The sequence below is a fragment of the Bos taurus genome, chromosome 25 (genome assembly GCF_002263795.3).
Source record: "Bos taurus isolate L1 Dominette 01449 registration number 42190680 breed Hereford chromosome 25, ARS-UCD2.0, whole genome shotgun sequence".
In the NCBI taxonomy this organism is placed as follows: Eukaryota; Metazoa; Chordata; class Mammalia; order Artiodactyla; family Bovidae; genus Bos; species Bos taurus.
In genome coordinates this window covers 26252087-26271964 of record NC_037352.1, presented here as the reverse complement: position 1 = coordinate 26271964, position 19878 = coordinate 26252087, and the positions used below count along the sequence as shown (strand labels likewise).

General features: G+C 55.7%; 3 protein-coding genes across 14 annotated transcripts; 1 reads left to right on the top strand and 2 right to left on the bottom strand.

The window, feature by feature from the left end:
- Positions 1-446: 446 nt before the first annotated feature.
- Positions 447-4047, bottom strand: HIRIP3 (HIRA interacting protein 3). 2 transcript variants are annotated; one of them, NM_001192296.1, is made up of 8 exons: positions 3333-4047; positions 3135-3255; positions 2904-3018; positions 2278-2456; positions 1471-2193; positions 1202-1370; positions 1021-1119; positions 447-934 (listed from the first exon to the last, which is right to left on the bottom strand). In NM_001192296.1, exons 1-8 carry the CDS (start codon positions 3395-3397, stop codon positions 771-773), a joined length of 1635 nt encoding a protein of 544 aa, NP_001179225.1. In that variant the 5' UTR covers positions 3398-4047; the 3' UTR covers positions 447-770. The 2 variants fall into 2 exon arrangements, with proteins under 2 accessions (NP_001179225.1, XP_005225001.1); XM_005224944.5 differs by having other exon boundaries at positions 551-934; positions 1471-2456; positions 3333-3425.
- On the top strand, positions 3912-11813 carry INO80E (INO80 complex subunit E). 4 transcript variants are annotated; one of them, XM_024985026.2, is made up of 8 exons: positions 4011-4188; positions 4346-4416; positions 4596-4648; positions 7111-7189; positions 7282-7393; positions 7771-7887; positions 10554-10646; positions 11202-11287. In XM_024985026.2, exons 1-7 carry the CDS (start codon positions 4108-4110, stop codon positions 10623-10625), a joined length of 585 nt encoding a protein of 194 aa, XP_024840794.1. In that variant the 5' UTR covers positions 4011-4107; the 3' UTR covers positions 10626-10646; positions 11202-11287.
- On the bottom strand, positions 11478-17474 carry DOC2A (double C2 domain alpha). 8 transcript variants are annotated; one of them, XM_024984932.2, is made up of 11 exons: positions 16826-17016; positions 15864-16141; positions 15424-15503; positions 15053-15127; positions 14829-14938; positions 13209-13335; positions 13068-13127; positions 12834-12997; positions 12611-12692; positions 12429-12525; positions 11478-12338 (listed from the first exon to the last, which is right to left on the bottom strand). In XM_024984932.2, the coding sequence occupies exons 2-11, from the start codon at positions 16126-16128 to the stop codon at positions 12193-12195; spliced, it is 1206 nt and encodes a 401-aa protein (XP_024840700.1). In that variant the 5' UTR covers positions 16129-16141; positions 16826-17016; the 3' UTR covers positions 11478-12192. The 8 variants fall into 8 exon arrangements, with proteins under 8 accessions (XP_024840700.1, XP_024840703.1, XP_059737323.1 ...); XM_024984935.2 differs by having other exon boundaries at positions 15864-16137; NM_001083709.1 differs by having other exon boundaries at positions 11483-12338; positions 16794-16958.
- Positions 17475-19878: the final 2404 nt, after the last annotated feature.

Below are 19878 nucleotides of genomic sequence, written 5' to 3'. Positions count from 1 at the left end.
CTGCTTCCCTTTGCTTTGGCTTCAGAAAGTTCACCTCACCCACAAGCCCCTGGCAGCTCCAGGCTTACAGCTTACTAACAACCTCAACAGTAAGAATTCCAGCAGTCCTGAAGTGACTCCATTGGTTTGATCTGAAGCCAGAGGCCTCGGGTGTTCCAATTGGTCAGGTTTAGATCTTGTACCCACCCCTTTAAAGACTGAAAGTCAGCCCATGAACTAAGTGGCTGTTTCCAGGAGGGAGAAGAAAGACATAAACAACAGCTGTTCCCCAGTCCTTTCATTCTTGTTTCACATTCTTCTTAAGGCCAGTTATTCAGATCCTCCTCCCAGCAAGGCGTTAGGTTATCAGACAGCTAAAAAGCAGGGTGGTCAGAGGGGCCCACTGATCAGGCTGGAGGAAGCAGTCACACTCCTCGAGTCAAGACTGGATGGTAGGGTCTGGAGGCTGGGATTTTTGGAAAATCAGAGAAAGGGAATCAGACCAGGGGACAGTTGGCTGCTCCTCAGCTTCCTGGACAGGGGTTAAGAGTGGGGACCAGTTTTGACAAGGTGATTCAAACACTCCTTTATTGAGTCTTTAAATCCCTGTAAACACCTTAAATTGAGAATGTGAGACTGAGAAGTAGAATCCCAACAGGTTGTGTCCGTGGGGGCTGCGGGTCCTCTGAAGAAAGCTGCTTCTGCTCCGTAGGCAGAGCTGGGGGCTGTGGTGAGAGGAATGCTGTATATGCTTTCTACCAGAGGAAAGTCCCTCCTAGGGTTGGGGGAGCTCAGTTGCTCTCGCCATCGCTGCTGATGATGCCCCGCAGATGTGACCAGTCTGGGGGCGGGGGGTGGGGCCGCTCTTCGTCTGAGTCGAGGATCCTGCGGTATAGCTCCCCTGGTGGGGCTGTTTCTCCTGAAGGGTTCCAGGCTGTGCGTCTGCGTGGCCGGCCTACAGGGCAGGAGAAAGCAGCAGAGGAGTTGCTGGACAAAGTCTGCGTCCCACCTGATCCTGGGGAGTAGAAGGAAGCCCCTCACCTGAACTGCTGATGATGTTGGTAATGTCCAAAGAAGCCACCTCGGCTGCCTCTTCGCGCTGCTCTTTCAGGGCCCGACACTTCTCTAAGGAAGGGTTACCTGGAGCAGAAGCAGCTCATGATCCTCCCTCCCCGGCAGCCAAGTCCCCTCTCTGCAGCCCCCAGGGCACAGCCAGCCTCACCCTTCATGCCCAGGGCTTCCAGCTCTGCCCGGAGAACACTCAGGCGTTCCTTGCGTGAGCGGCAGGAACCCAGCAGCTTCTTGTAGTTTCGATGGGCGCCACAGGCCCGGATGTAGCGCTTGAGCCTCCTCACAGCGGGGTGGTCCTCACCAGAGCGACCAGAGCCAGCCTGGCAATGGAAGACAGCAGCTGAAGGCCAAGCCTTCTGGGCTGGAGTCAGGGTCTGCCTCTTCCCTGAGGGTGGCCTCCCACCCATCTTCAACCCTTACCTTCCTGCCTTTATGTTCTGGACTGCCATCTATGGAAGAGGAGGAGGGACTTCGTGTCCTGCCTTTCTTGGAGCTCTTCTTGGAAGACCGGTTCTTCCTCTCCTTCTTGGGGCTCCCCTCTGCCTCGCTATCACTCACTTCCTTCTCCGAGTCACTTGCCTCACCACTGATACTGCCCTCTTTGGCTGTCTTGCCAGTAGTTGGCTTCACTTTCCTCGGGCTGTCTTCTCCATCCTCCTCGCTGCTTCCACTCTGCCTTTTCCCATCCTTCCCCTGGGTCCTGTCTTTGCGCTTCCTCTGTACTAGGGGCACTTCATCTTCCTCACTGCTATCGCCACTGCTTGCTGCGGCTTTTTCCTTCTGTTCCTCTCTGTCCCCCCGCTCTCCCAGCAGTCGTGCTGCCCTGCTTTTCTGCTTACAGCTCCTCTCCTCCCGAACTGACCTTTTCCCTCCACTGCTCTGGTCTGTGGGTTTCCAATCCTCTTCTTCCTCTCTGTTCTCTTTATTCTTGGTTACTGTCTCCTCCTCCTCCTCACTCTCCTTTGCACTTCCCTGGTGGCTCTTAGCGCCTTTCTTTCCCCGCCCCTGGGCAGGGTCCTCCTCACTGTCCTCACTCTCCTCCTTAGCCTGCTTCCTACTGCCTGAGGCCTTGCCTGGTGCCTGCTTGGTCTTTGTCCCAGGCTTCTTCCTAGTCCTGCCCTTGGACTCCTTTCCCTCCTCCTCCTCCTCCTCACTGCTTTCTTCTTTCCAGACCTTTCTCTTTCTGGCAGAGCCCTCCTCCTCCTCCTCACTGCTCTCCTTCACCACCTCCTTCTCTAATCTGATCTTTGCAGTCAGGTCCCTCTGCTGTTCATCATCACTGCTCTCAGTTGCTTTCTTTGAGGCTTGATTTGGACTCTCATCCTCGGCTGGAGTGACATCTGCTGCCATCCCATTCTTTGCTGAGGGGTTGAGGCGGTCTGGACTGGAGGCTGCAGAGCTGGGCTCTGAAAAGTGGAGAAAAGAGAAGGTTGGGACGGGTTCTTTCTGTCCCTTCCCCCTCCACTTGGGACAGGTTGCCTCGAATCCTGCTTTGATGGATGGAAGGAAGGGCAGTAGGAAAAAGCTCTCGGTTTACCGTGTTTCTGGTTCTTGACTCCTGGGCCACGCGCCCTTATCTAAGTTCTTGGGACGTAAAAAAGATAGCACCAAGTCGTGTCCGACTCTTGGGACATATGGACTGTAGCCTGCTAGGCTCCTCTGTTCATGGGATTTTCCAAGCAAGAATACTGGAGAGGGTTGCCATTTCCTTCTCCAAGGGTTCTTCCCGACCCAGGAATTGAACCCAGGTCTCCAGCACTGCAGGCAGATTCTTTACTGACTGAGCTACGCGGGAAACGTAACATGTCCAATAAATACTTTTTGAATGAACCAACTATTCAGAAGGCACTAACCTGACTCTGAATTGAAACGGAACCTTTTTCTCTCTGGGTCACGGCAAGGAGCAGGAGACCTTTTCGCCTTTTTGCCAACGTGGAGCCTCTCTTGCTTCGCACTCGCTTCATCCACCTGTGTGTGGTCAAGAGAGCCAAACGTACGCCAAGGAAGGTTCTGCCGCACCCCTCTTAGGCCCCTCCTCCTTGGCCACTACCCCCGCCCGCGGCGGCCCAGGGTCACGCCCACACCTGCATCTTCAGCAGCTCCTCCTCCACCAGCCGCTTCAGTGCCTGCTTCTCCTCAGGTTCCAGGTGGTCGCGGCCCGCGTGAGCCAAGAATCGCCGCCGCACGATGGAGTGCGTAAGCGTGCTGCGGAAACACGTGTCAAGACGGAGTCCTTGTCCCGCCCCTGCCCTTTCCAACCCCAACTCCAACCTCCGGTGCACCTGAGGTCCGGGTGGCCTTGGAAGAAGCTACGGGTGAACTCCTGCATCTCATTCTCCCGCGCCATTTTGCTCCACCTGATATTGGCGGCTCCCGCCTTTTTTCTTCCCGGCCTCCGTCCAAGCGTTTGACAGGAGGTTGCGCACGCCCAGTGCCGTGACGCCGTGAGGCAGGACACCGTTGCGGGCCGGTAGCGCGCCGCTTGGGCTGAATTTGCCAGACAAAACTTGTTTTTGCCGGGCAGTTGGAGGGTCTCGTGGCCCCTTCCTTTTCTTAGAAGGAATCGCTTTTTAAAGTTCTCGTTAGAAACCTATTCGGAGCCGGCTACACCTTTGAGTAACGTAATCAAACCGCGACGCTCCCTCCGTTCGTGGTCGCGGGCAACAACTAGGCCTCTGTGACTTTGAAAGACAGACGAAAAAGGGCGTCCTCGCCTGAAGACTAGGAATCTCAGGGGGGAATGTCTTCTTGTGACTTCAAATCGCTAAGCACATTTCGAATCAGTTAAGGGCGCCCTCCAGCGTCCTCCATCTTTGTGACATCACGCTTCGATTCGGCGCCATCTTTCGCCTGGAAGCAACGTTCCTTTCTTGGTTTTGCTCCGGAGAGCAGGTCGTGTAGTTAAGATCCCTGAGCGCGGAGCACGCCGGGAGTTGTAGTGCCAGCGGACCCAGCCCTGCGGAGTCCCCGGAAGTTGAGGCGGGAGAGGCCAGGCTGAACCGGCTCGGCGTAGCGGGACTCCGGACTACAGCTGAGGCGCTTCTCCCGGAGCCGGTCATGAACGGACCGGCAGACGGTGAAGTGGACTACAAGAAGAAATACCGGAATCTGAAGCGAAAACTCAAATTCCTTATCTACGTGAGTGCCGGGGTGGGAAGGTGGGGGGGGGTTGAGGCCTGGCGCCGGTAGGTCTTCAGTTTACCTGTGTGTAAAGGGAGCAGGGTGAGTTGTGGTCGGCTTCCAGGCCCAATTTACTACTGTGGTTGGCTCAGCGAGCATCTTGCCCGTGGTACAGGAACACGAGTGCTTCCAGGAGGAACTGAGGAAGGCGCAGAGGAAATTGCTGAAAGTGTCCCGGGACAAGAGGTGAGACACGTTGGGGGAAGGAGGGAAGCCAGAGGGTGATGTGGCTCCTGTGGCTCTGCGTTCGGACCCCATCCTGGAGTGGGCCACAAATGCATGAGGCCGGCTAGATGAGGCGAGGGCCCGGAGGACACTGCAGAGATGGGAATAACCACTCTTGTTCTCCTGGTCTCTTCCCTCAGTTTCCTCCTAGACCGACTTCTGCAGTACGAGAACGTGGATGAAGACTCTTCTGGTGAGCAAGGTCATGAAAAATTGGTGGAGGACATGCTCCTGGCACTCCAGCAAGTTTCCTGGGCCCTCCCTTTAGGCCTTGGAGGCCAGGGCAGCCTAGTTGCTGGTCCTCTTCCTCTGCTCTTCTTTCACTGAAGTATTACTGAGTATCTACTGTGTTTCAGACACTGAGCTTTGCACACGGGATGCAGTGGTAACCAAGAGAGACGAAACTTCTTGGAGTTTGTATTCTAGTTGCCAGGAATAAATAAGCAAAGAAATATATTAGAATTTTAGATTGGAAGGGAATAAAATCAGGGTTAAGTGGTAGTCATTGGAATAGAGCGGGGGTTGATAAGCTTTTTCTGTGAAGGAACAAGTAATAAGTATTTTAGGCTTTGCAGAACATACCATTTTTATTGCACCTACTCAGCTTTGCGGTGGTAGTTCCGAAACAGCTATAGGTGTTGTATAAATAAGTGAACACGGCTATGTTTCAATAAAACTTTATAAGCACTGAAATTTGAATTTCATAAAATTTTCACATCATGAGATATTTTTCTTTGGATTTGTCTTTTTCCCTAACCAACAAGTTAAAAATATAAAAGCCATGCTTAGTTTATAGAGCATACAAAAGCAGATGGCAGGAAACATTTCAAGAGAGAGTCTTTTCAGGAAGTAATGTTTGTGCTGGGACCTAGATAGGAAGAAACCTATCTTGTGAAGATGAGTGAGAGATTTCCTAGCAGAGGGAGTCACAAATGCAAATTCTCTGAGGTAAGACTGTACCAGATTGTTTGAAGAGCTGAAGCCTAAAAAGCAGTATTCTCAAACTTTTTGAGCACTCTTGACAATTAGTAATGTATTTTACATCATGATGGACCCTTACATACTTCCTTATGAGACAATTGAATAAAACAACAGTAAGATGCCCATATACAGTTCTGATACTTTTTAGACTGATTTTTTTTTTTTTCCTCAAAAGTGTTAAGTTTGTGATCCACTATTAGGTATGATACCCACCGTTTGAAAAAGCCCTAAGGTTGGCCTTTGTGGCCCTGTTTTTTGTCATTAGCCAAGTCACGTGCAGTCACGTTTCCATGGTGTCTAGAGCAGGGATCCGCAAACAGCCAGCCAGGTTGCTTGTTTTTGTAAATAATACCTTGCTCAAACATGCAGCACCCATTCATTTACATATTTTAGGAGAACAGTAGATGAGGTCAGAGAAGTAGAATCGGGCCAGCCCATGTACCTCGTGGCAAAACATTCCGCTTTTATTCTAGTTTCTCATTGCCTTCCTGTTCCTTCCTGGAGGTCTTTCAGTTAACATCCTGTTGAGGGAGACTTCTCAGTTAACATCCTGTCGAGGGAGACTTCAGGATAGGCAGCATGAGGGAACCCAGCATGTTCATGGTCAGAGTGGGATATATCTGAGAAGCAAGAGCCAGAGATATAAGCCACCTTTATACCTCAGAGAAGCCCACAGTGTGGTGAGGGAGACACCCACACATGACACTGCCTGGCACAGCAAGGAGGGCCCTGACTATTGAGAATAGAGAGTTACGGAAGAATCAGCCATCAGCTGGGCCTGAGGGATTCTGGGAGACTTCTCAGAGAGGTGGCATTTAATCTGCTGCTTAAAGGATATCTGAGCAGAGCAAGTGGGAATAGTATATTTCACCTGTAAGTAGTTACTTGTTAAGTGAACCATGGGCCTTCTTGATAGAGACCCAACCTGGGGAATGACTTTCAGCTTTGAGAAAACAGGTTGGTGTGATGTGAATACAGTGTGGTTGGGAGACCAGAAAGGTAAGTTGAGGCCATAATAAGAAGCATTTCAAATGCTGGCAGAGCTCAGTAAGGATGTGATCAGTTTTACATTTTGGGTCATGCTGGGGTTGGGGAGGACAGACTGGCAGGAGTGGTGAGAGTCCTGAGCAGGTGGCTTTGACATGGTGGTGGCCTGGCCTGGTGTCAGTTGGAATGGGGAGCAGTAGGTGAAGGTAATATTTAAGGTGCACGTTACCAGGAGCCTGGATGTGGGGAGTGGAGTAGAGGTAAGTGCTAGACAGCTCAGAAGCAAATAAGAGCATAAAATGGTCAGGAGCCGGAGACCTGGGTACAAGCTCCAGCCCCACACCTTCATTTCCAAGCCTCAGGGACTGCATCTGGAAAGCAGAGGTGACACTCTCCTCTTCCTCCTGGAATACTTCTGAAGACAATGAGAGGCAGCAGATGTCAAGCACCTGTTCAGAACCTGGCACATAGGAAATACTTGACAATGGGTTAGCATGGAGGTGCCCAGCCAGGAATTAGGGTGTAAAGGGCATTTTAAGAAGCTGGGGAAGCTGCGGGCCTCTCCACAATAACACCTGTGTGCCCTTCAGGTTCCCAGAGCCCTTCTGTAGAGTTGAGATTACACCTCTCTGGGGTAGATAGGGAACCCCCCCAACTTCCCTACTGACCAGCCCTTCCCCTCGACAGACTCTGACGCCACTGCATCTTCAGACAACAGTGAGACAGAGGGGACACCCAAGTTGTCAGACACACCTGCCCCTAAGAGGTGAGACAAGTCATCATTCTTTAGGAGGTGGGAAGTGGGGAGGCTACAGGCCACCTCTCTGCCTCTGACCCGCTCTCCTGTCCTTTCTCCAGGAAAAGAAGCCCTCCGCTGGGGGGTGCTCCCTCCCCCTCCAGCCTCTCCTTGCCTCCTTCAACAGGGTTTCCCCTTCAGGCCTCAAGGGCCCCCTCCCCATACCTGAGCTCGGTGAGTTGGGGTCAAGGGTGGGAGATGGTCCGATGCCTGGGAAAAGGTGGGCATCATTTGGGCAGAGGGGCTGGGCCTCAGGGTGAAGCCAGCCCAGCACCAAGGACATCTGTCTGGGGCTGGCCAGCAGGCGTCCCTCGGAGGGGTGTGAGTTGGGGCTGCCCGCTCCTCTCTGGTGTAGGAATGGGGGACAGGCGTGACTGAGGAGAGCAGACTCCAGGACACAGTCCTGCTGCTGTCCCCTCCTGTCTGTTCTCAGGAGCCATACTCATCACCATCTCTTGTTTTTCCATTCTTCCTCCTGTTTGCATTTCTTCCCTCCACCCCCACCCCATCCACTCCATTTCCCATCTCCATCCCCTCACTCCTGCCTGCAGCTGGCTTCCCCCACCTACCCCCCATTCCCTTCTGACTACCTGGCCCTGCAGCTGCCCGAGCCCAGCCCCCTGAGGCCCAAGCGGGAGAAACGGCCCCGCCTGCCCCGGAAACTCAAGGTACCCTGTTTGGGGGACGCTAGGGAGGGGCCAGAACGGCAGGACAGCCATCTGAGGGAGGCTCAAGATGGCTCTAGGCTGGGGGCCTGGCCTAGAACTATGAAGGACTCATGTGGGACTGCTCCCAGGGGCCCAGCCCAGGGCTGGGTGCTGAGGGGTGGGTCCCAAAAGTCCTGGCTCCTGCAATACCAGTCCGGTCAAGCCCAGCCTCGGGGGATGCAGAGTAAAGACTGCTGGGGGCCAAGCTCCTTTTTACAGGTATTCTGTGATCCCAGGGTGCCACCGAGGAGGGATGGAGTTGTGGAATCTAGAATGAAGTCAAGGCTGCACCCCTTAAAAACCATGTGACCTTGACCCTCTAGGTCTCAGATTGTGTGTGTATGAAGGGAGTGATAGGCCACATGTAATCAGCAAGAATGTGGAGCGCCTCCTGTGTACCAAGCACTATTCTAGGTGCTGCAGATACAGTAGTGAACACAACAAAAATCCTTGCCTTCTCAGAGCCCACTTTCTTGAAGGGATAGGTGGAAAATAAGCAAGATAATTAGATAACAGTGTAGAAAAATGGATTCAGGTAAAGAATCCATCTTACAGTTGGGTGGTCAGAAATTTAAAAGGGAATGAGCAGCAGCCCTTTGGCTGTCTGGGAGGTGTTTCATTTAGGAAGCAAGCCAGTGTGGTCAGAGGAAAGTGAGAAAGAGTGACCAGAATGCAAGTCAGAGCAGTATCTGAGGGGCAAGGACGTGACTCCAGGCGGTTTGGCCTGAGCAGCTGAAGAAGTGGAGTGGCCCTGCTGAGTCAGGGAGGATTGTGGGAGGAGCAGGTTTGGGAGGGAAGGTGAGTTTGGCTTTGGATATGTTGAGATGCTGTCTGGAAATGCGGACGGGACAACTGGGTAGTGTGAGCCTGGGCCACATGGGGTGCGTATTTGGAAGTCATGGGCAGGGAGGTAGATGGAGAGAAGAGGCTGGCACCCTGAGTGCCAGGAGAGATGAGGACATGGAAGGCACAGGGCCCTTCCAGCTCTGAGCCAAAGTGATATAGGGACTGGTCTGATGGCTCTCCATTGGGTAGACTGTAGATTTGAGGCTCTGGAGCCAGAAGTGAAATGGGAGCCATGCCTGTGGTAGTTAGGAGTGTGGGTTCTGGAGTTTGAAGCCCAGCCCTGCCACTTACTTCTGTATGACCTTGGCCTTTGAGCCTGGAAAATGAGTGCCCAGCTTCCGTTTCACTCTCCTCAGCAGGGTTTTTGCTTCTGGCGTGTGGGGTGGGCTGGTGGAGAGGGCTCAAGCCGTTGAAACCTGGAGCAGAGGGTGGAGGCGTGGTGTGGGCTTGGCAGTTCGAGGCTCTGAGGTTCTGGGTCCTGAAGCAGAGGTGTGTCAGGAAGCTACGTTCTAGACATGCAGGGCAGAGGGGCCCAGATGGATCACTGCATGGGGGAGAGGGTATATCAGGGAAGGCCTCAAAGAACAGGTAACATCTGAGTCCAGGGTGAACGAGATTTGGGTATTCAGGCTGAGGCAATGGTGAAAAGGAGGCAGGGGCCTGGTGAAAGTGTTGTTTGGGCTGAAGCTTGAGTGGTGAGAGGGAAGAACATCAGAAAGAAGATGGGGGCGTGGGTCGTAGACAGCTGGATATTCTGCAAGGAGAGTGAAGTTTCTGGATGTGTGGTGTGAGGAGACAGGAGGGGCAGATCTGAGGAGGAGAGGGAATGCTGTGAAGACTGAAGCAGGTCAGTCAGGAGCCTGGGCCTCATCCACGCATGCGCTGTGTGACTTTGGTGGATTGTTTGACTCTGGGAACCTCTGCTTGCTTCTCTGTTCAGTGGGGTCCCTGTGAGGATAAAATGAGTCAACAGAGAGAAGACACTTAGCCCAGTGCCTGGCCCCTGGCAGGCCACAGATAAACATTTGGTGCTGTGGGTCACGCTGAGGAGGCCATGGGGTGAATCCAAGCAGAGGGGACTTAGGTAGGAACTCGAGAGGCTGTGGCCAGAGGAGGGGCCAGCCATGCCGCTGGCTTTCTCAGTCCCGTGTGTGCACATGGGTGCCTGATACTGCGTGCAAGGGCACTGGTCCTGGCAGACTCCTGTCCCCTGAGGTACAGATCCCCTCTGGCCTTCCATGCCACCCCAGGAACAGCAGTGAGTGGGAGGGATGCCTTGAGAAGCAGAGAGTAGGCCCCTGGGGCCCGAATGAGTTAAAGCAATCAGAAGTGCCACCGTGAAGACCACTGCCCCGTCCCCACCCTGGGGCCAGACTGGACACTGCCCGGTGGGAACCTGGGAGGCCTGTGCCTTCAGACCTCCACTCCAAGCCTCCGTTTCCTCTGGCTGATGACCTCTCCTCCATTCCAGGGTGGTCTGAATGGCCAGAGGTCATTAGTGGAAGTCACCTCACACATAGTAGGTGTTCAGTTTGTGCCCACGGGCAAAGCATGAAAGCATGAGGCCCCCAGAGCTCTGGGGAGGATTCAGAAGGACCTGGGGCAGGGGGGCAGCTGGAGGGTTGAGCTGGACAGAGGCCGCTTCCCAGCCTCAGCACAAAGCCGGACTTCTGACCCATAGAAAAAGGCACTCCAGGTGGAGGGACCAGCCTGTTCTCAGGTGCTGCCTGTCCCCCGAGGCCCTCAAGTAGAGGAGTGACACACTCAGGTCTGTGTTTTAGAGAGCTCACTCTGGCTGCAGTGCGGAGGACGAGCTGGATCTGGGAGAGGCTGAAGGCAGGGATTCCAGTTAGGAGGCTGGTCCCATAGCCCAGGTGAGCTGAGAGGAGGGCCTGGCCCAGGCCAGTGGCTGCGGGGATCCCAAAGAGGGGCCCGTCCCAGACATAAGAGGTAGAAGCCTCAAATGGCGGGGGGGTGAAGACCTTGGACACCCTGCACCGCACCAGTGAGCCCCTCAAGAGGAGGAGGGAGAGGAGGCCAGCAATAACTCAGGTGCCCAGAGGTGGGCAGACAGGCTCCTGTCTGGCTCTTACTGCTACTACAGGGGCAGCCACGGTGCCTTACTGGCCAGGGCCAGGCCCAGCCTTTCCTTCCTGGTTTCCTGTGAGACCCCTCCACCACCACCCTCATCACCACCTCCATCACCACCCCTCACCCCCAGGCACTTGCTGATTTGAGGCTCTGAAGGGGCTGAGGTGGGGCAGGTTCCCTGACTCCAGCCTTGGCTGACCTGGTGTGTCCACTGCCCCTTGAATGAGCCTTTGCCCCCTTCCCTGGCCCTTAGAACTGTCTTAAGGGGCAGTGCCAGCCCCCTGGAACTCCCAGTGCCTCCCTGATAAGCCCTCCCTGTGTTTCTCCCCCTGCTGCAGATGGCGGTGGGACCCCCCGACTGCCCTGTGGGAGGGCCGCTGACCTTCCCAGGCCGGGGCTCTGGGGCTGGGGTGGGGGCAGCCTTGGCCCCCCTACCCCCACCCAAGATGCCCCCCCCTACGATCCTGAGTGCCGTCCCTCGGCAGATGTTCAGCGACGCGGGTAGCGGGGATGATGCCCTGGACGGGGACGATGACCTGGTGATCGACATCCCGGAGTGAGCCCCTCTGCCCAACCCCCTGCCCAGCCCCCTTGGAGCCAGCACACACAAGCCCCCAGCTTCCGCAGAGAAGTTTATTGATGCCCAGTTGCCATGCTGCGGCCACGGACACAATCAGAAAAGGCGTAAACATGCACGAATGTCCCCCAGAAGGTGGGCCCTCTCCAGGGAGGGCAGGGGTCCTGCCCTCACATCCTACCCCGATCCAGAGGACAGTTATTTAAAGGAGTGGCCAGGGCCGTCTGTCACCTCTCAGAGAGGCAGAGATCCTGCGGTGGCCCCCCGCTTAAAAGGGCAGCTGTACAGGGCTAGGTATTGTGTGTGTGTGTGTGTGTATGTGTATGTGTGTGGTTTTTTAAATGAAGATTGTGTATTAAAGAAGTGGCTCTTTGTTTTTTGTCCTTTTCTTTTTTTGGAAACGTTCTCCTCCAAACCCCACCTAATCCGACCTCCTCCTGTAGGGGAGGGGAACGGGCAGCCTGGAGAGGCAGGAGAGAGAAGCAGCAGCCGGGCCGGGGCTCTGTTGGACCCTCCCGCAGGTGTGCTCAGGATGGGTGGTTTGCATATTTGCAGGTTGTAGCGAGTCAGGCAGAAGGAAGTTTGCATATGTGAATATAGATCTCCACAGTCCCTCACAAGAAGACAGACCCACGGTCACGGAGACTCTCACGAAATAAGACAGGTAGTGCGGGGTGGGGCATCCACCCCGTGTAAACGTGCAATACACTCGTGCGAAGGTTGGGTACTGGACCTGGCCCCAAGGGGGCCGCTCAGGCTGAGGGCAGAGCCCCAGCCGCGGGGGGCAGCTGGCTGGTCAGAGTGTGCCAGCGCTCCAGGGCCGCGTCCGGCTGCTGCAGACAGTCGCTCCAGTGCTTCCGGGCCTCTCCCCGGGCGCCTGGCCCCAGGGACACGCCACCTGGGGAGCAGCAGAGGCAGGCAAGATCAGGGCCTGGCTGGCTGCTAGGCTGCCCTCCATCGGGCACCACCCGGCAGGCTCCTTCCTTACCGATGAAGTCGTTGGATTTGCCGATGTCATAGTCCCAGACTGTGACTTCCAGAGTCTTGGTGGCCAGAGTGGAGAGCTCCATATCATAGAAGAACTCCTGAGACAGGGCAGGTCACACCTTCCATGAGGCGCTGTCCCCAGCCCCAGCTCCCCCCTCAATTTCTGGTCTCGGTCCCATTCACCTCATTAAATTCCGGGTTGAGAGTCTTCTTCTTTACGCGTGTTTTATGCTTGGATTTCTTATCCACATCTGGCCTCAGGTACCTGCCAAGGAGCGGGGGGAATGGGAGTGGGGGGGGTGGGGGGCAGGTAGGTCAGGGACAGGCCAGACCCCAGAGGAGGATGGGGCTGGGGGCAGGTCCCTGGGGAGGGGAGGACAGGCCTCAGGACAGGGCAGGAGCTCACGTCTTGACATAGGGGTCGGAGTAGCCGTTGACGTCCATGGCAGCCAGGTGGGCGCAGCGCAAGATGCCCACCAGCAGCCCACGGCGCCGAGAGCTGTAGCTGAGGCTCAGCAGGATGCGCCCACGCTCTTCCAGCAGCCCCGGCCCCTGCTCCGCCTGCTCCAGCTGTGGGCAGACACGGGGGTCAGTGGCACCCCCATCACCTCCCACCACAAGTCCCCCGCGGGTGGCTCACCTCCTTCAGGTAACAGGAGATGCCCCTCAGTGCCGCAGACATGGAAGAGGGTGAAGCCAGCTGAGGGGGCGGAGAGAAAGTTCTGGAAACCTGGTCTCCCCTGAGCCCCCTTGCCGTGGTACCCCACTGCCCCACACAGACCGGAACCTGGCGCTCAAGGCAGATGTTAAAATGCTTCTTCTGTGAAGGCTTGAGGCGGCGGAGGGGTACTCGGATCTCCCCGATGAACTCGTTGTGGCTCAGCTTGTCTTCATCACAGACAGAGATCCTGGTGGGGAACTGCAGGGTCAAGGCCCCCTGGGGTACCTGAGCCCCACTCTGAGGTGGGAAAGGTCCCCAACTGAATTCTGAGCACCCGAGACTGGTCCCAGCTCTGCCCTCAATACTGTTGTTCAGTTGTGTCCTACTCTGCGACCCCATGGACTGTAGCCCTCCAGGTTCCTCTGTCCATAGGATTTCCCAGGCAAGAATACTGGAGTGGGTTGCCATTTCCTCCTCTGGGGGATCTTGCCAACCCAAGGGTTGAACCTGGGTCTCCTGCATTACAGGCAGATCCTTTATTGTCTGAGTCACCAAACCCCTCACTTGTAAAACAGCTGTCTCCAGCACCAGCCCTGGAGCTTGAGGAGAGTGCTTTGATTTGCCTGTGCCTCAGCCCCTTGCTTTCCAGCTGCTCAGGCTGCCCCTGCCCATCAGGACCTGCTCAGCTTGCTGAGGAAACCCTCACAAATCTTGGGAACATTGCCCCCTCCGCCCTACACACACATAACTGCCTCCATTCAGGGCCTGGGGACAGGATCCAACTGAACGTGCACATGGTGTGCACTGGTGAATATGGGTCACGAGACCAGGACGTCAGAGCCAGAAGGGCCTGGAGGAGCCTTGCGCAGTTGGACCAGGAGCCCACCCCTCCCCCGCAGAGCCCTTGTCCTTTATTCTGTGGAGCAGGAGCCAGCCTAAAGATACTCATGAGCCCAGGAATTAAAAGATACTGCTTTGGGACTTCTCTGGTGGTCCGGTGGCTAAGACTCCATGCTCCCAACTCAGGGGGCCTGGGTTCCATCCCTGGTCAGGGAACTGGATCCCACATGCTGCAACTAAGTTCCCCTGAGACCTGACAGAACCAAATAACTTAACAAAAATATACTGCTTTTACTTCCATCCATCCCCCTCTGCAGCCCCCTGCCCTGTCTTCAGCTGTGATGCTTTTGAGCAGCTCTATCCTGTAGGAATGTTCAGTTCCCAGCTCTGCCACATAGCCACAGCATGACCTTGAGCACTTAACCTCCCTGAACCTCATTCCCATTCCTGTCCCTTGAGACCTCACTCCTTAGAGACGAGGGAGACACTGGCAACAACGGGCTGCATAGGTCTGACTTGAGTCAGGACACTGAGAAGGCATCCCAGTGTCCAGGGAAAGACTGCAAGAGGAGGCAGAGCCTTGGATGATGAGTGGGGTTCAGGCCAGCAGAGAGAGGAGGCAGGAAGAGGCACAGCAGACAAAGGTCAGGAGTGAAGAACCCTCACAAGAGGGCAGTCCACGGAGGAGCAGTAGGAGATATTTGGGGGAGGGGGGTGGCAGGAAAGTCAGGGAAACATTTTGGCCTGTTTCTGAAGGGGGTGGGGAATCACTGATGGTTCTGGAGCATCTGAGGGCTTAAGGGGAGGTGGGTCAACCAACCAAAGAAGGTTCCAATGACAGCTGTCCCCAAGGAGGTGCTGAGCTGGAATGCTCGGGACCGAGGAGGATGGACCCCTCACCTGAGCACCTTGTGCGTGATGTCATCAACCGTGATCCCGCTATACGTCAGGTCCTCGTTCCACACGGGATTCAGCGTGTTCCTCTGAGTCTTAGTTTTTAGTTTATTGGCCTTAGGTGAGGGGATGAAGGATTCACAGTACGTGTCCTCCAGACTCACAGAGGCTGGAGAAGGTTGGGAACCCACAAGCTGGGGGACTAGGGGAGGGGAGAGGCCAGCCAGTACCTTGCAGGCTCCAGGCAGCAGGTGCAGCTTGACATAGGGGTCAGCCAGGCCATTGAAATCCATGGGCTTGAGGCCCTGGGGAGGATGAGAGGGGAGACGGCTGTGAGCTCCAGGCCTGCCAACCCACCTACCCTCTCCCTCTCTGTCTCTCTACAGCGTGGACACTTAGGGGCTGGAGGGGAGGAGCAGGAATTAGGCCTGGGGAAGGGAAGGGAGTGGAGAAGGGAAAGGCTACTCCAGTACTCTGACCTGGAGAATTCCATAGACTTTAGAGTCCATGGGGTGCAAAGAGTCGGACACGAGGGAAGGGAGAATGGAAACCCGCCCCTCTCAGGATAGGAGGCCAGCAGGGGGAGGCAGGAAGCACCCACCTTAGCCCTGAGGATACTACAGTGCAGAGTGCAGGAAGCCTGGTCGTAGAGAAGGTCAAACTCCAGCGTGCCCAGGGCGGCTGGAGGAAGAGAGGGGAGAGCTCACCTGAGTGAGTGCGCAAAGACAAGGTGTGTGTGAGACGGGCGGGCAGCCCCGGTCTGTGCACCAGCTGTGAAGGTGTGTGCATGTCTGTGGCTGTCAGCCCGCGAGCCTGTGCGCGTCTGGGTCCCTGGCTGGGCTGCAACTGGGGCTGTGTGGGTGGTTGAGTGTCTCAGCAGAAATATTGAATATTGAGCCTCGCTGAAGCTGTAATCTCCACTCCGACTGCAGCTGTGGCAGCAGTGCCCGCCGCCTCCCCACCCCCAGCAGAGCCCAGGCCCTTCCCACCAGCCTGGAGGCCCCCAGGAGTGCCCTGGGCCCTTCAAGCCCCCAGACTCACTGGTATCATCCGAGTCGTAGCTGTCCACCTCGGCTCCCTCCTCGGGCGTGGTGGCCCCAAGGAGGGCCGCCGGGGGGGCCAGGGCCAGGGGGGCCAGATGAGCAGGGGCCTCTCCGAAGCCCCCGCCACCCCCTTCGAGGCCGGGTCCCCGGCGGGGGAAGTAGTCGGAGATCTGGCGGATGGGCCGGATGGGCCCCGGGCACACGTTGATGGCCATGTGCTCCTGGATGTTGATGGCCATGCGGTCGCCCCTGCGGCCCCTCATGAAGCACCCCTAGCTTGGGGAGGGAGAGAGCGTGAGCCCTGGGCTGGCTGAGTCCTCAAACCTCCCATCTGCTGGCTGAGGGCCAGGCAGCAACCACCGGGGTCTGAGGGCCCTCACTGGCCTCTCTTCCTGGGCACTGAGGGAGAGGGCAGCCTGTGCCAGCCGAGGGGCAGCAAGGAGGCCTGGGACCTCCAGACCCTGAGCTGTGCTCCCCCAGGGGCCAGGCTGGCAGCCACTCCCTGAAGAGAGGTGCTGGCTCCAGCACAGCCTTGCCCACCTACCTCTAGACTGTCCCCTGTCCTTGTCCCAGCTCCTGCCCCTCATTCTGGGCTTCTGTCTGCTCTGGGCCCTGCCGACCCCTCAAGCGGCCCCCGTAGGCCCCCTCCTCTCCCTCTCTGAGGCTCTGGCCATCCTTCTGCACCAGGCGCTGGTCTGGTCTGGGTGTCACCCGCCCTTTAGGTTCTCACTTCCCACAGTCCCTTCATTCAACCTCAGGGTCTGCCTGCTGGTTGGTCCCCCATCCCCTGCGGCCCAAGGTGGGGACCCCCACCTCAGATGCTTCCTCCTGAGATCGGATCTCCAGCGGAGCCAGGAATTGCAGCCTCCGGAGAGCCGAATACCCCCCGGAGGCACACACAGGCTGACACACACACGCTCACCCTCACCCTCTCGTCCCCGGCAGCCCAGCCCCCAGCACCTATCTGTGCGCCTCCAACAGGTGCCCAAGCACTGGGGGGCCAGCGGGTGCGGGCTGGGCGGTGGCGGCCGGCGATTCCCAGGGCGGCCGGCGAGAAGAGCGCCGAGTCCGGCAGTCTGAGCCGAGCGGGAGGGAGAGCCGGAGAAAGTGCGGGGAGGAGGGGGTGAGCGAGGTGGAAGCTAGGAGGCAGCCAGCGCGGGCGGCGGGGGGCGGGGAGGGGCGGCCGGAGGCTGGGGAGGGGGCGGGACTCTCCCGCCGGCGCCCGCCCGGGCACACTTAAGGAACGCACCCGGGTGCACACACACTCACGGGCAGGCTGGCACACGCATCTTGCACGGACACTCCCGCGCACACGCCTGTGCCCACGTGCGCACGCTCACAGTCATGCACAAACCCAGACACGCGCTGGCACACTTACCCCGGAGAACTTCGCAGACACACGCTTGCAAACACACGGACAACCTGCGCCACCAGGAACCCTCAGCGAGAACAGCCCGGTGTTCCCCAACTCCTCCCTGGAGACCCGAGCCCAGGGCAGACCACCGGCCTAGTTGCCATGGCGACGCCGGATCATCCTACCAGTGCCCCCCCACCCGCACCACTCCAGTCCTCACGCCCCTCCCCTGCAGAGGAGGGGGCAGGGTGTCTAGCCTCCCCTATCAATATCCGTAGGGGCGGGGCCTGTGGGGCGGGGCTTAGAGAACCGCAATGACCCAGGAGCGGGCTGGGGAAGGGGATCTGATCCGCCTGCGGTCACTGGTTTGCGATCTCGCGTCCCGGCCGCCGGCTGAGAAACCTCACAGTTTGAGGCCCGAGGCTATGGCTCACCTCACGCTTCTATCCTTTGACTGGTCAGGCTTCTTTCCTTGGACCCAACCCAGCTCCCGAGGATCCATGTCCGCTTCTTAGGGCTGGCATTTCCTTTGGGAATCCACTTTCTCTCACCTTCCCACTTGCAGTCTGACCCTCAAGTGCAAAGGGGCACAGGGCTTCGTTCTAAATGCCCCAGATCCCTGCAGGCCTTCCTTCTCCTCTCCTTCTCTCACCTGAGCCCAGCACCTACCTGTCAGTCTAACTCCAGTCTTTGATCTTGGCTCTCTTCCGTCCCAAACTTGCCAGCCCCCAATGACAAAGTCCTCACAGTGACCTTCAAGGCCTGAGACTGTGACTTCTCCCATCTCATCCCCCTTACTCATCTTGCTGGCTTTCAGGAACATTACTTGCAATTCCTAGAACATACTTGGGTCTCAGTCAGGCAGAACTTTGTTCACCCAAGTTCCTCAGCCTGGAAGATCTTTCCTTTTTTCAGAGGGCACCTTGGACCCCCTCTTCCTAAGACACATCCCCCACACCCCCAGCTCAGCCCCCAGCTTCCTGAGCTCTTACAGCCTCAGCTCCGGTGATGCTGGTATGTCATGCCTGTTTACATTTCTGTCTTCACCACCACTGAGGGAGAGAGGCTGTCCCAAGGTGGGCCTGGCACTAGGTTGTCATCATTAACTATTGTGATTTTAGGTTGTGTATCAATGTGAATATACTTAGTATTGCTGAATCTGGTGCTTGAAAATGGCTAAGATATTGAGTTGGCCATAAAGTTCGTATTTTTCTGTAACATTTTAAGGAAAAACTCTAATGAACTTTTTGGCCAACCCAGTATAACTATTCATATATGGATTTTTTACGCCCTCCCCCCCTTTTTTTTTGGCTGTGCTGTGTGGCATGCAGGATCTTAGTTGCCGAACCAAACTCATGTCCTCTGCAGTGGGACCATGGAGCCTTACCACTGGACTTCCAGGGAAGTCCCTACCCCATTTTTTTTTTTAAGTAAAGGAAATGTTAAACCAAACTACACTGAGATACCACTTGTCATTGATCACATGGTAACCATCAAAGCAAACGTTAACACACAATGTTGATGAGGCTGTGGATAAATGGGTACCATCTCTGTAACCACTGTTAGATTTGATCCAGTAATTCCGCTTTTAGGATTTGGCCCATGAGCAAAATAATAGAAGTTCAAGATTATTAACTGCACCCTATCTGTCATGGCAAAAGATTGGAAGCAGCTTAAATGTCCACCTGATTCAATCAGTCATGTCACAGTTCCACACAATGAAATAGCATGCAGCCATGACAAGCAGGCTCTTTATGTACTTATACAGAATCATCATCACAATCTCATGGTAACTGAAAAAAGTAAGCTACAGAGGAGCATGAATGGAATACTGCCGTTGAGTAAAAAAAGAGAGAGAACTTATATATGTTTGTTTATTTGTGCATAAATTTATGGAAGGCTGCACAGGAAAATGGTAGCTATGGTGACCTCTGAGGAGGCTGTCATGAGGCAGGTGAGGGCAGGAATAGGAAATGTTTATTTTGTACCATGTGCGTATGTTACCTACTCAAAAGAATACACTAAAATAGCATCTTTTAAAAAATAATTTTATTTATTTATTTTGGTTGTGCCGGGTCTTCACAGCTGCTTGGACTTTTCTCTAGTTTCAAGGAGCAGAGGCTACTCTCTAGTTGTGGTGCGCAGGCTTCTCTTGCTGTGGAACACAGGCTCTAGGGCACCTGCGTTTCAGTAGCTGAGGTGTGGGCTCAGTGGCTGTGGCTCCTGGGCTCTAGAGCACAGGCTCAATAGTCGTGGTGCACGGGCATAGTGGCTCCACGGCATGTGGGATCTTCCCAGATTGGGGATCAAACCTGTGTCTCCTTCATTGGCAGGCAAATTATTTACTACTGAGCCACCAGGGAAACCCTGAAATAATATCTTTTTAAAATAAAAGCAGCCATAAGGCTTCCTTTGGGTTTCTCCAGGATAAGAAAGGAGGCAGGACTAAGGGAGATGCTATCCATGATCAGAGCTGGTGAGTTTGAGGAAAGGCAGACCTAGGTCTGCAGTGAGAGGAGGGGCAAGCTGGGCGAGAAGCCCACACCTGCTTCCTCCAGAAAGCCTTGTTGCAGGAAGGTGAGGATGAGGCTGGAGCTCTGGCTGGTTGTAGGGGGCATGCAGACAGTGCTGAGCCCTGGTATGTCTAGAGGTGGAAAGG

Bases quoted from the DNA above. Each gene is read 5' to 3' on its own strand.
- INO80E (XM_024985025.2), top strand. From the start codon at position 4,108: ATGAACGGACCGGCAGACGGTGAAGTGGACTACAAGAAGAAATACCGG. The intron at 4,649-7,110 runs GTGAGCAAGGTC...TCCCCTCGACAG, and splicing joins CGTGGATGAAGACTCTTCTG to ACTCTGACGCCACTGCATCT. The intron at 7,190-7,281 runs GTGAGACAAGTC...TCCTTTCTCCAG, and splicing joins GACACACCTGCCCCTAAGAG to GAAAAGAAGCCCTCCGCTGG.
- HIRIP3 (XM_005224944.5), bottom strand. From the start codon at position 3,397: ATGGCGCGGGAGAATGAGATGCAGGAGTTCACCCGTAGCTTCTTCCAA. The intron at 2,457-2,903 runs GTTAGTGCCTTC...TCCACTTTTCAG, and splicing joins CCGTTTCAATTCAGAGTCAG to AGCCCAGCTCTGCAGCCTCC. The intron at 935-1,020 runs GTGAGGGGCTTC...CCTGCCCTGTAG, and splicing joins CAACATCATCAGCAGTTCAG to GCCGGCCACGCAGACGCACA.
- DOC2A (XM_059881340.1), bottom strand. From the start codon at position 16,128: ATGAGGGGCCGCAGGGGCGACCGCATGGCCATCAACATCCAGGAGCAC. The intron at 15,128-15,423 runs GTGGGTGCTTCC...CATCCTCCCCAG, and splicing joins GTAGTATCCTCAGGGCTAAG to GGCCTCAAGCCCATGGATTT. The intron at 12,526-12,610 runs GTGAATGGGACC...GCCCTGTCTCAG, and splicing joins TCAACCCGGAATTTAATGAG to GAGTTCTTCTATGATATGGA.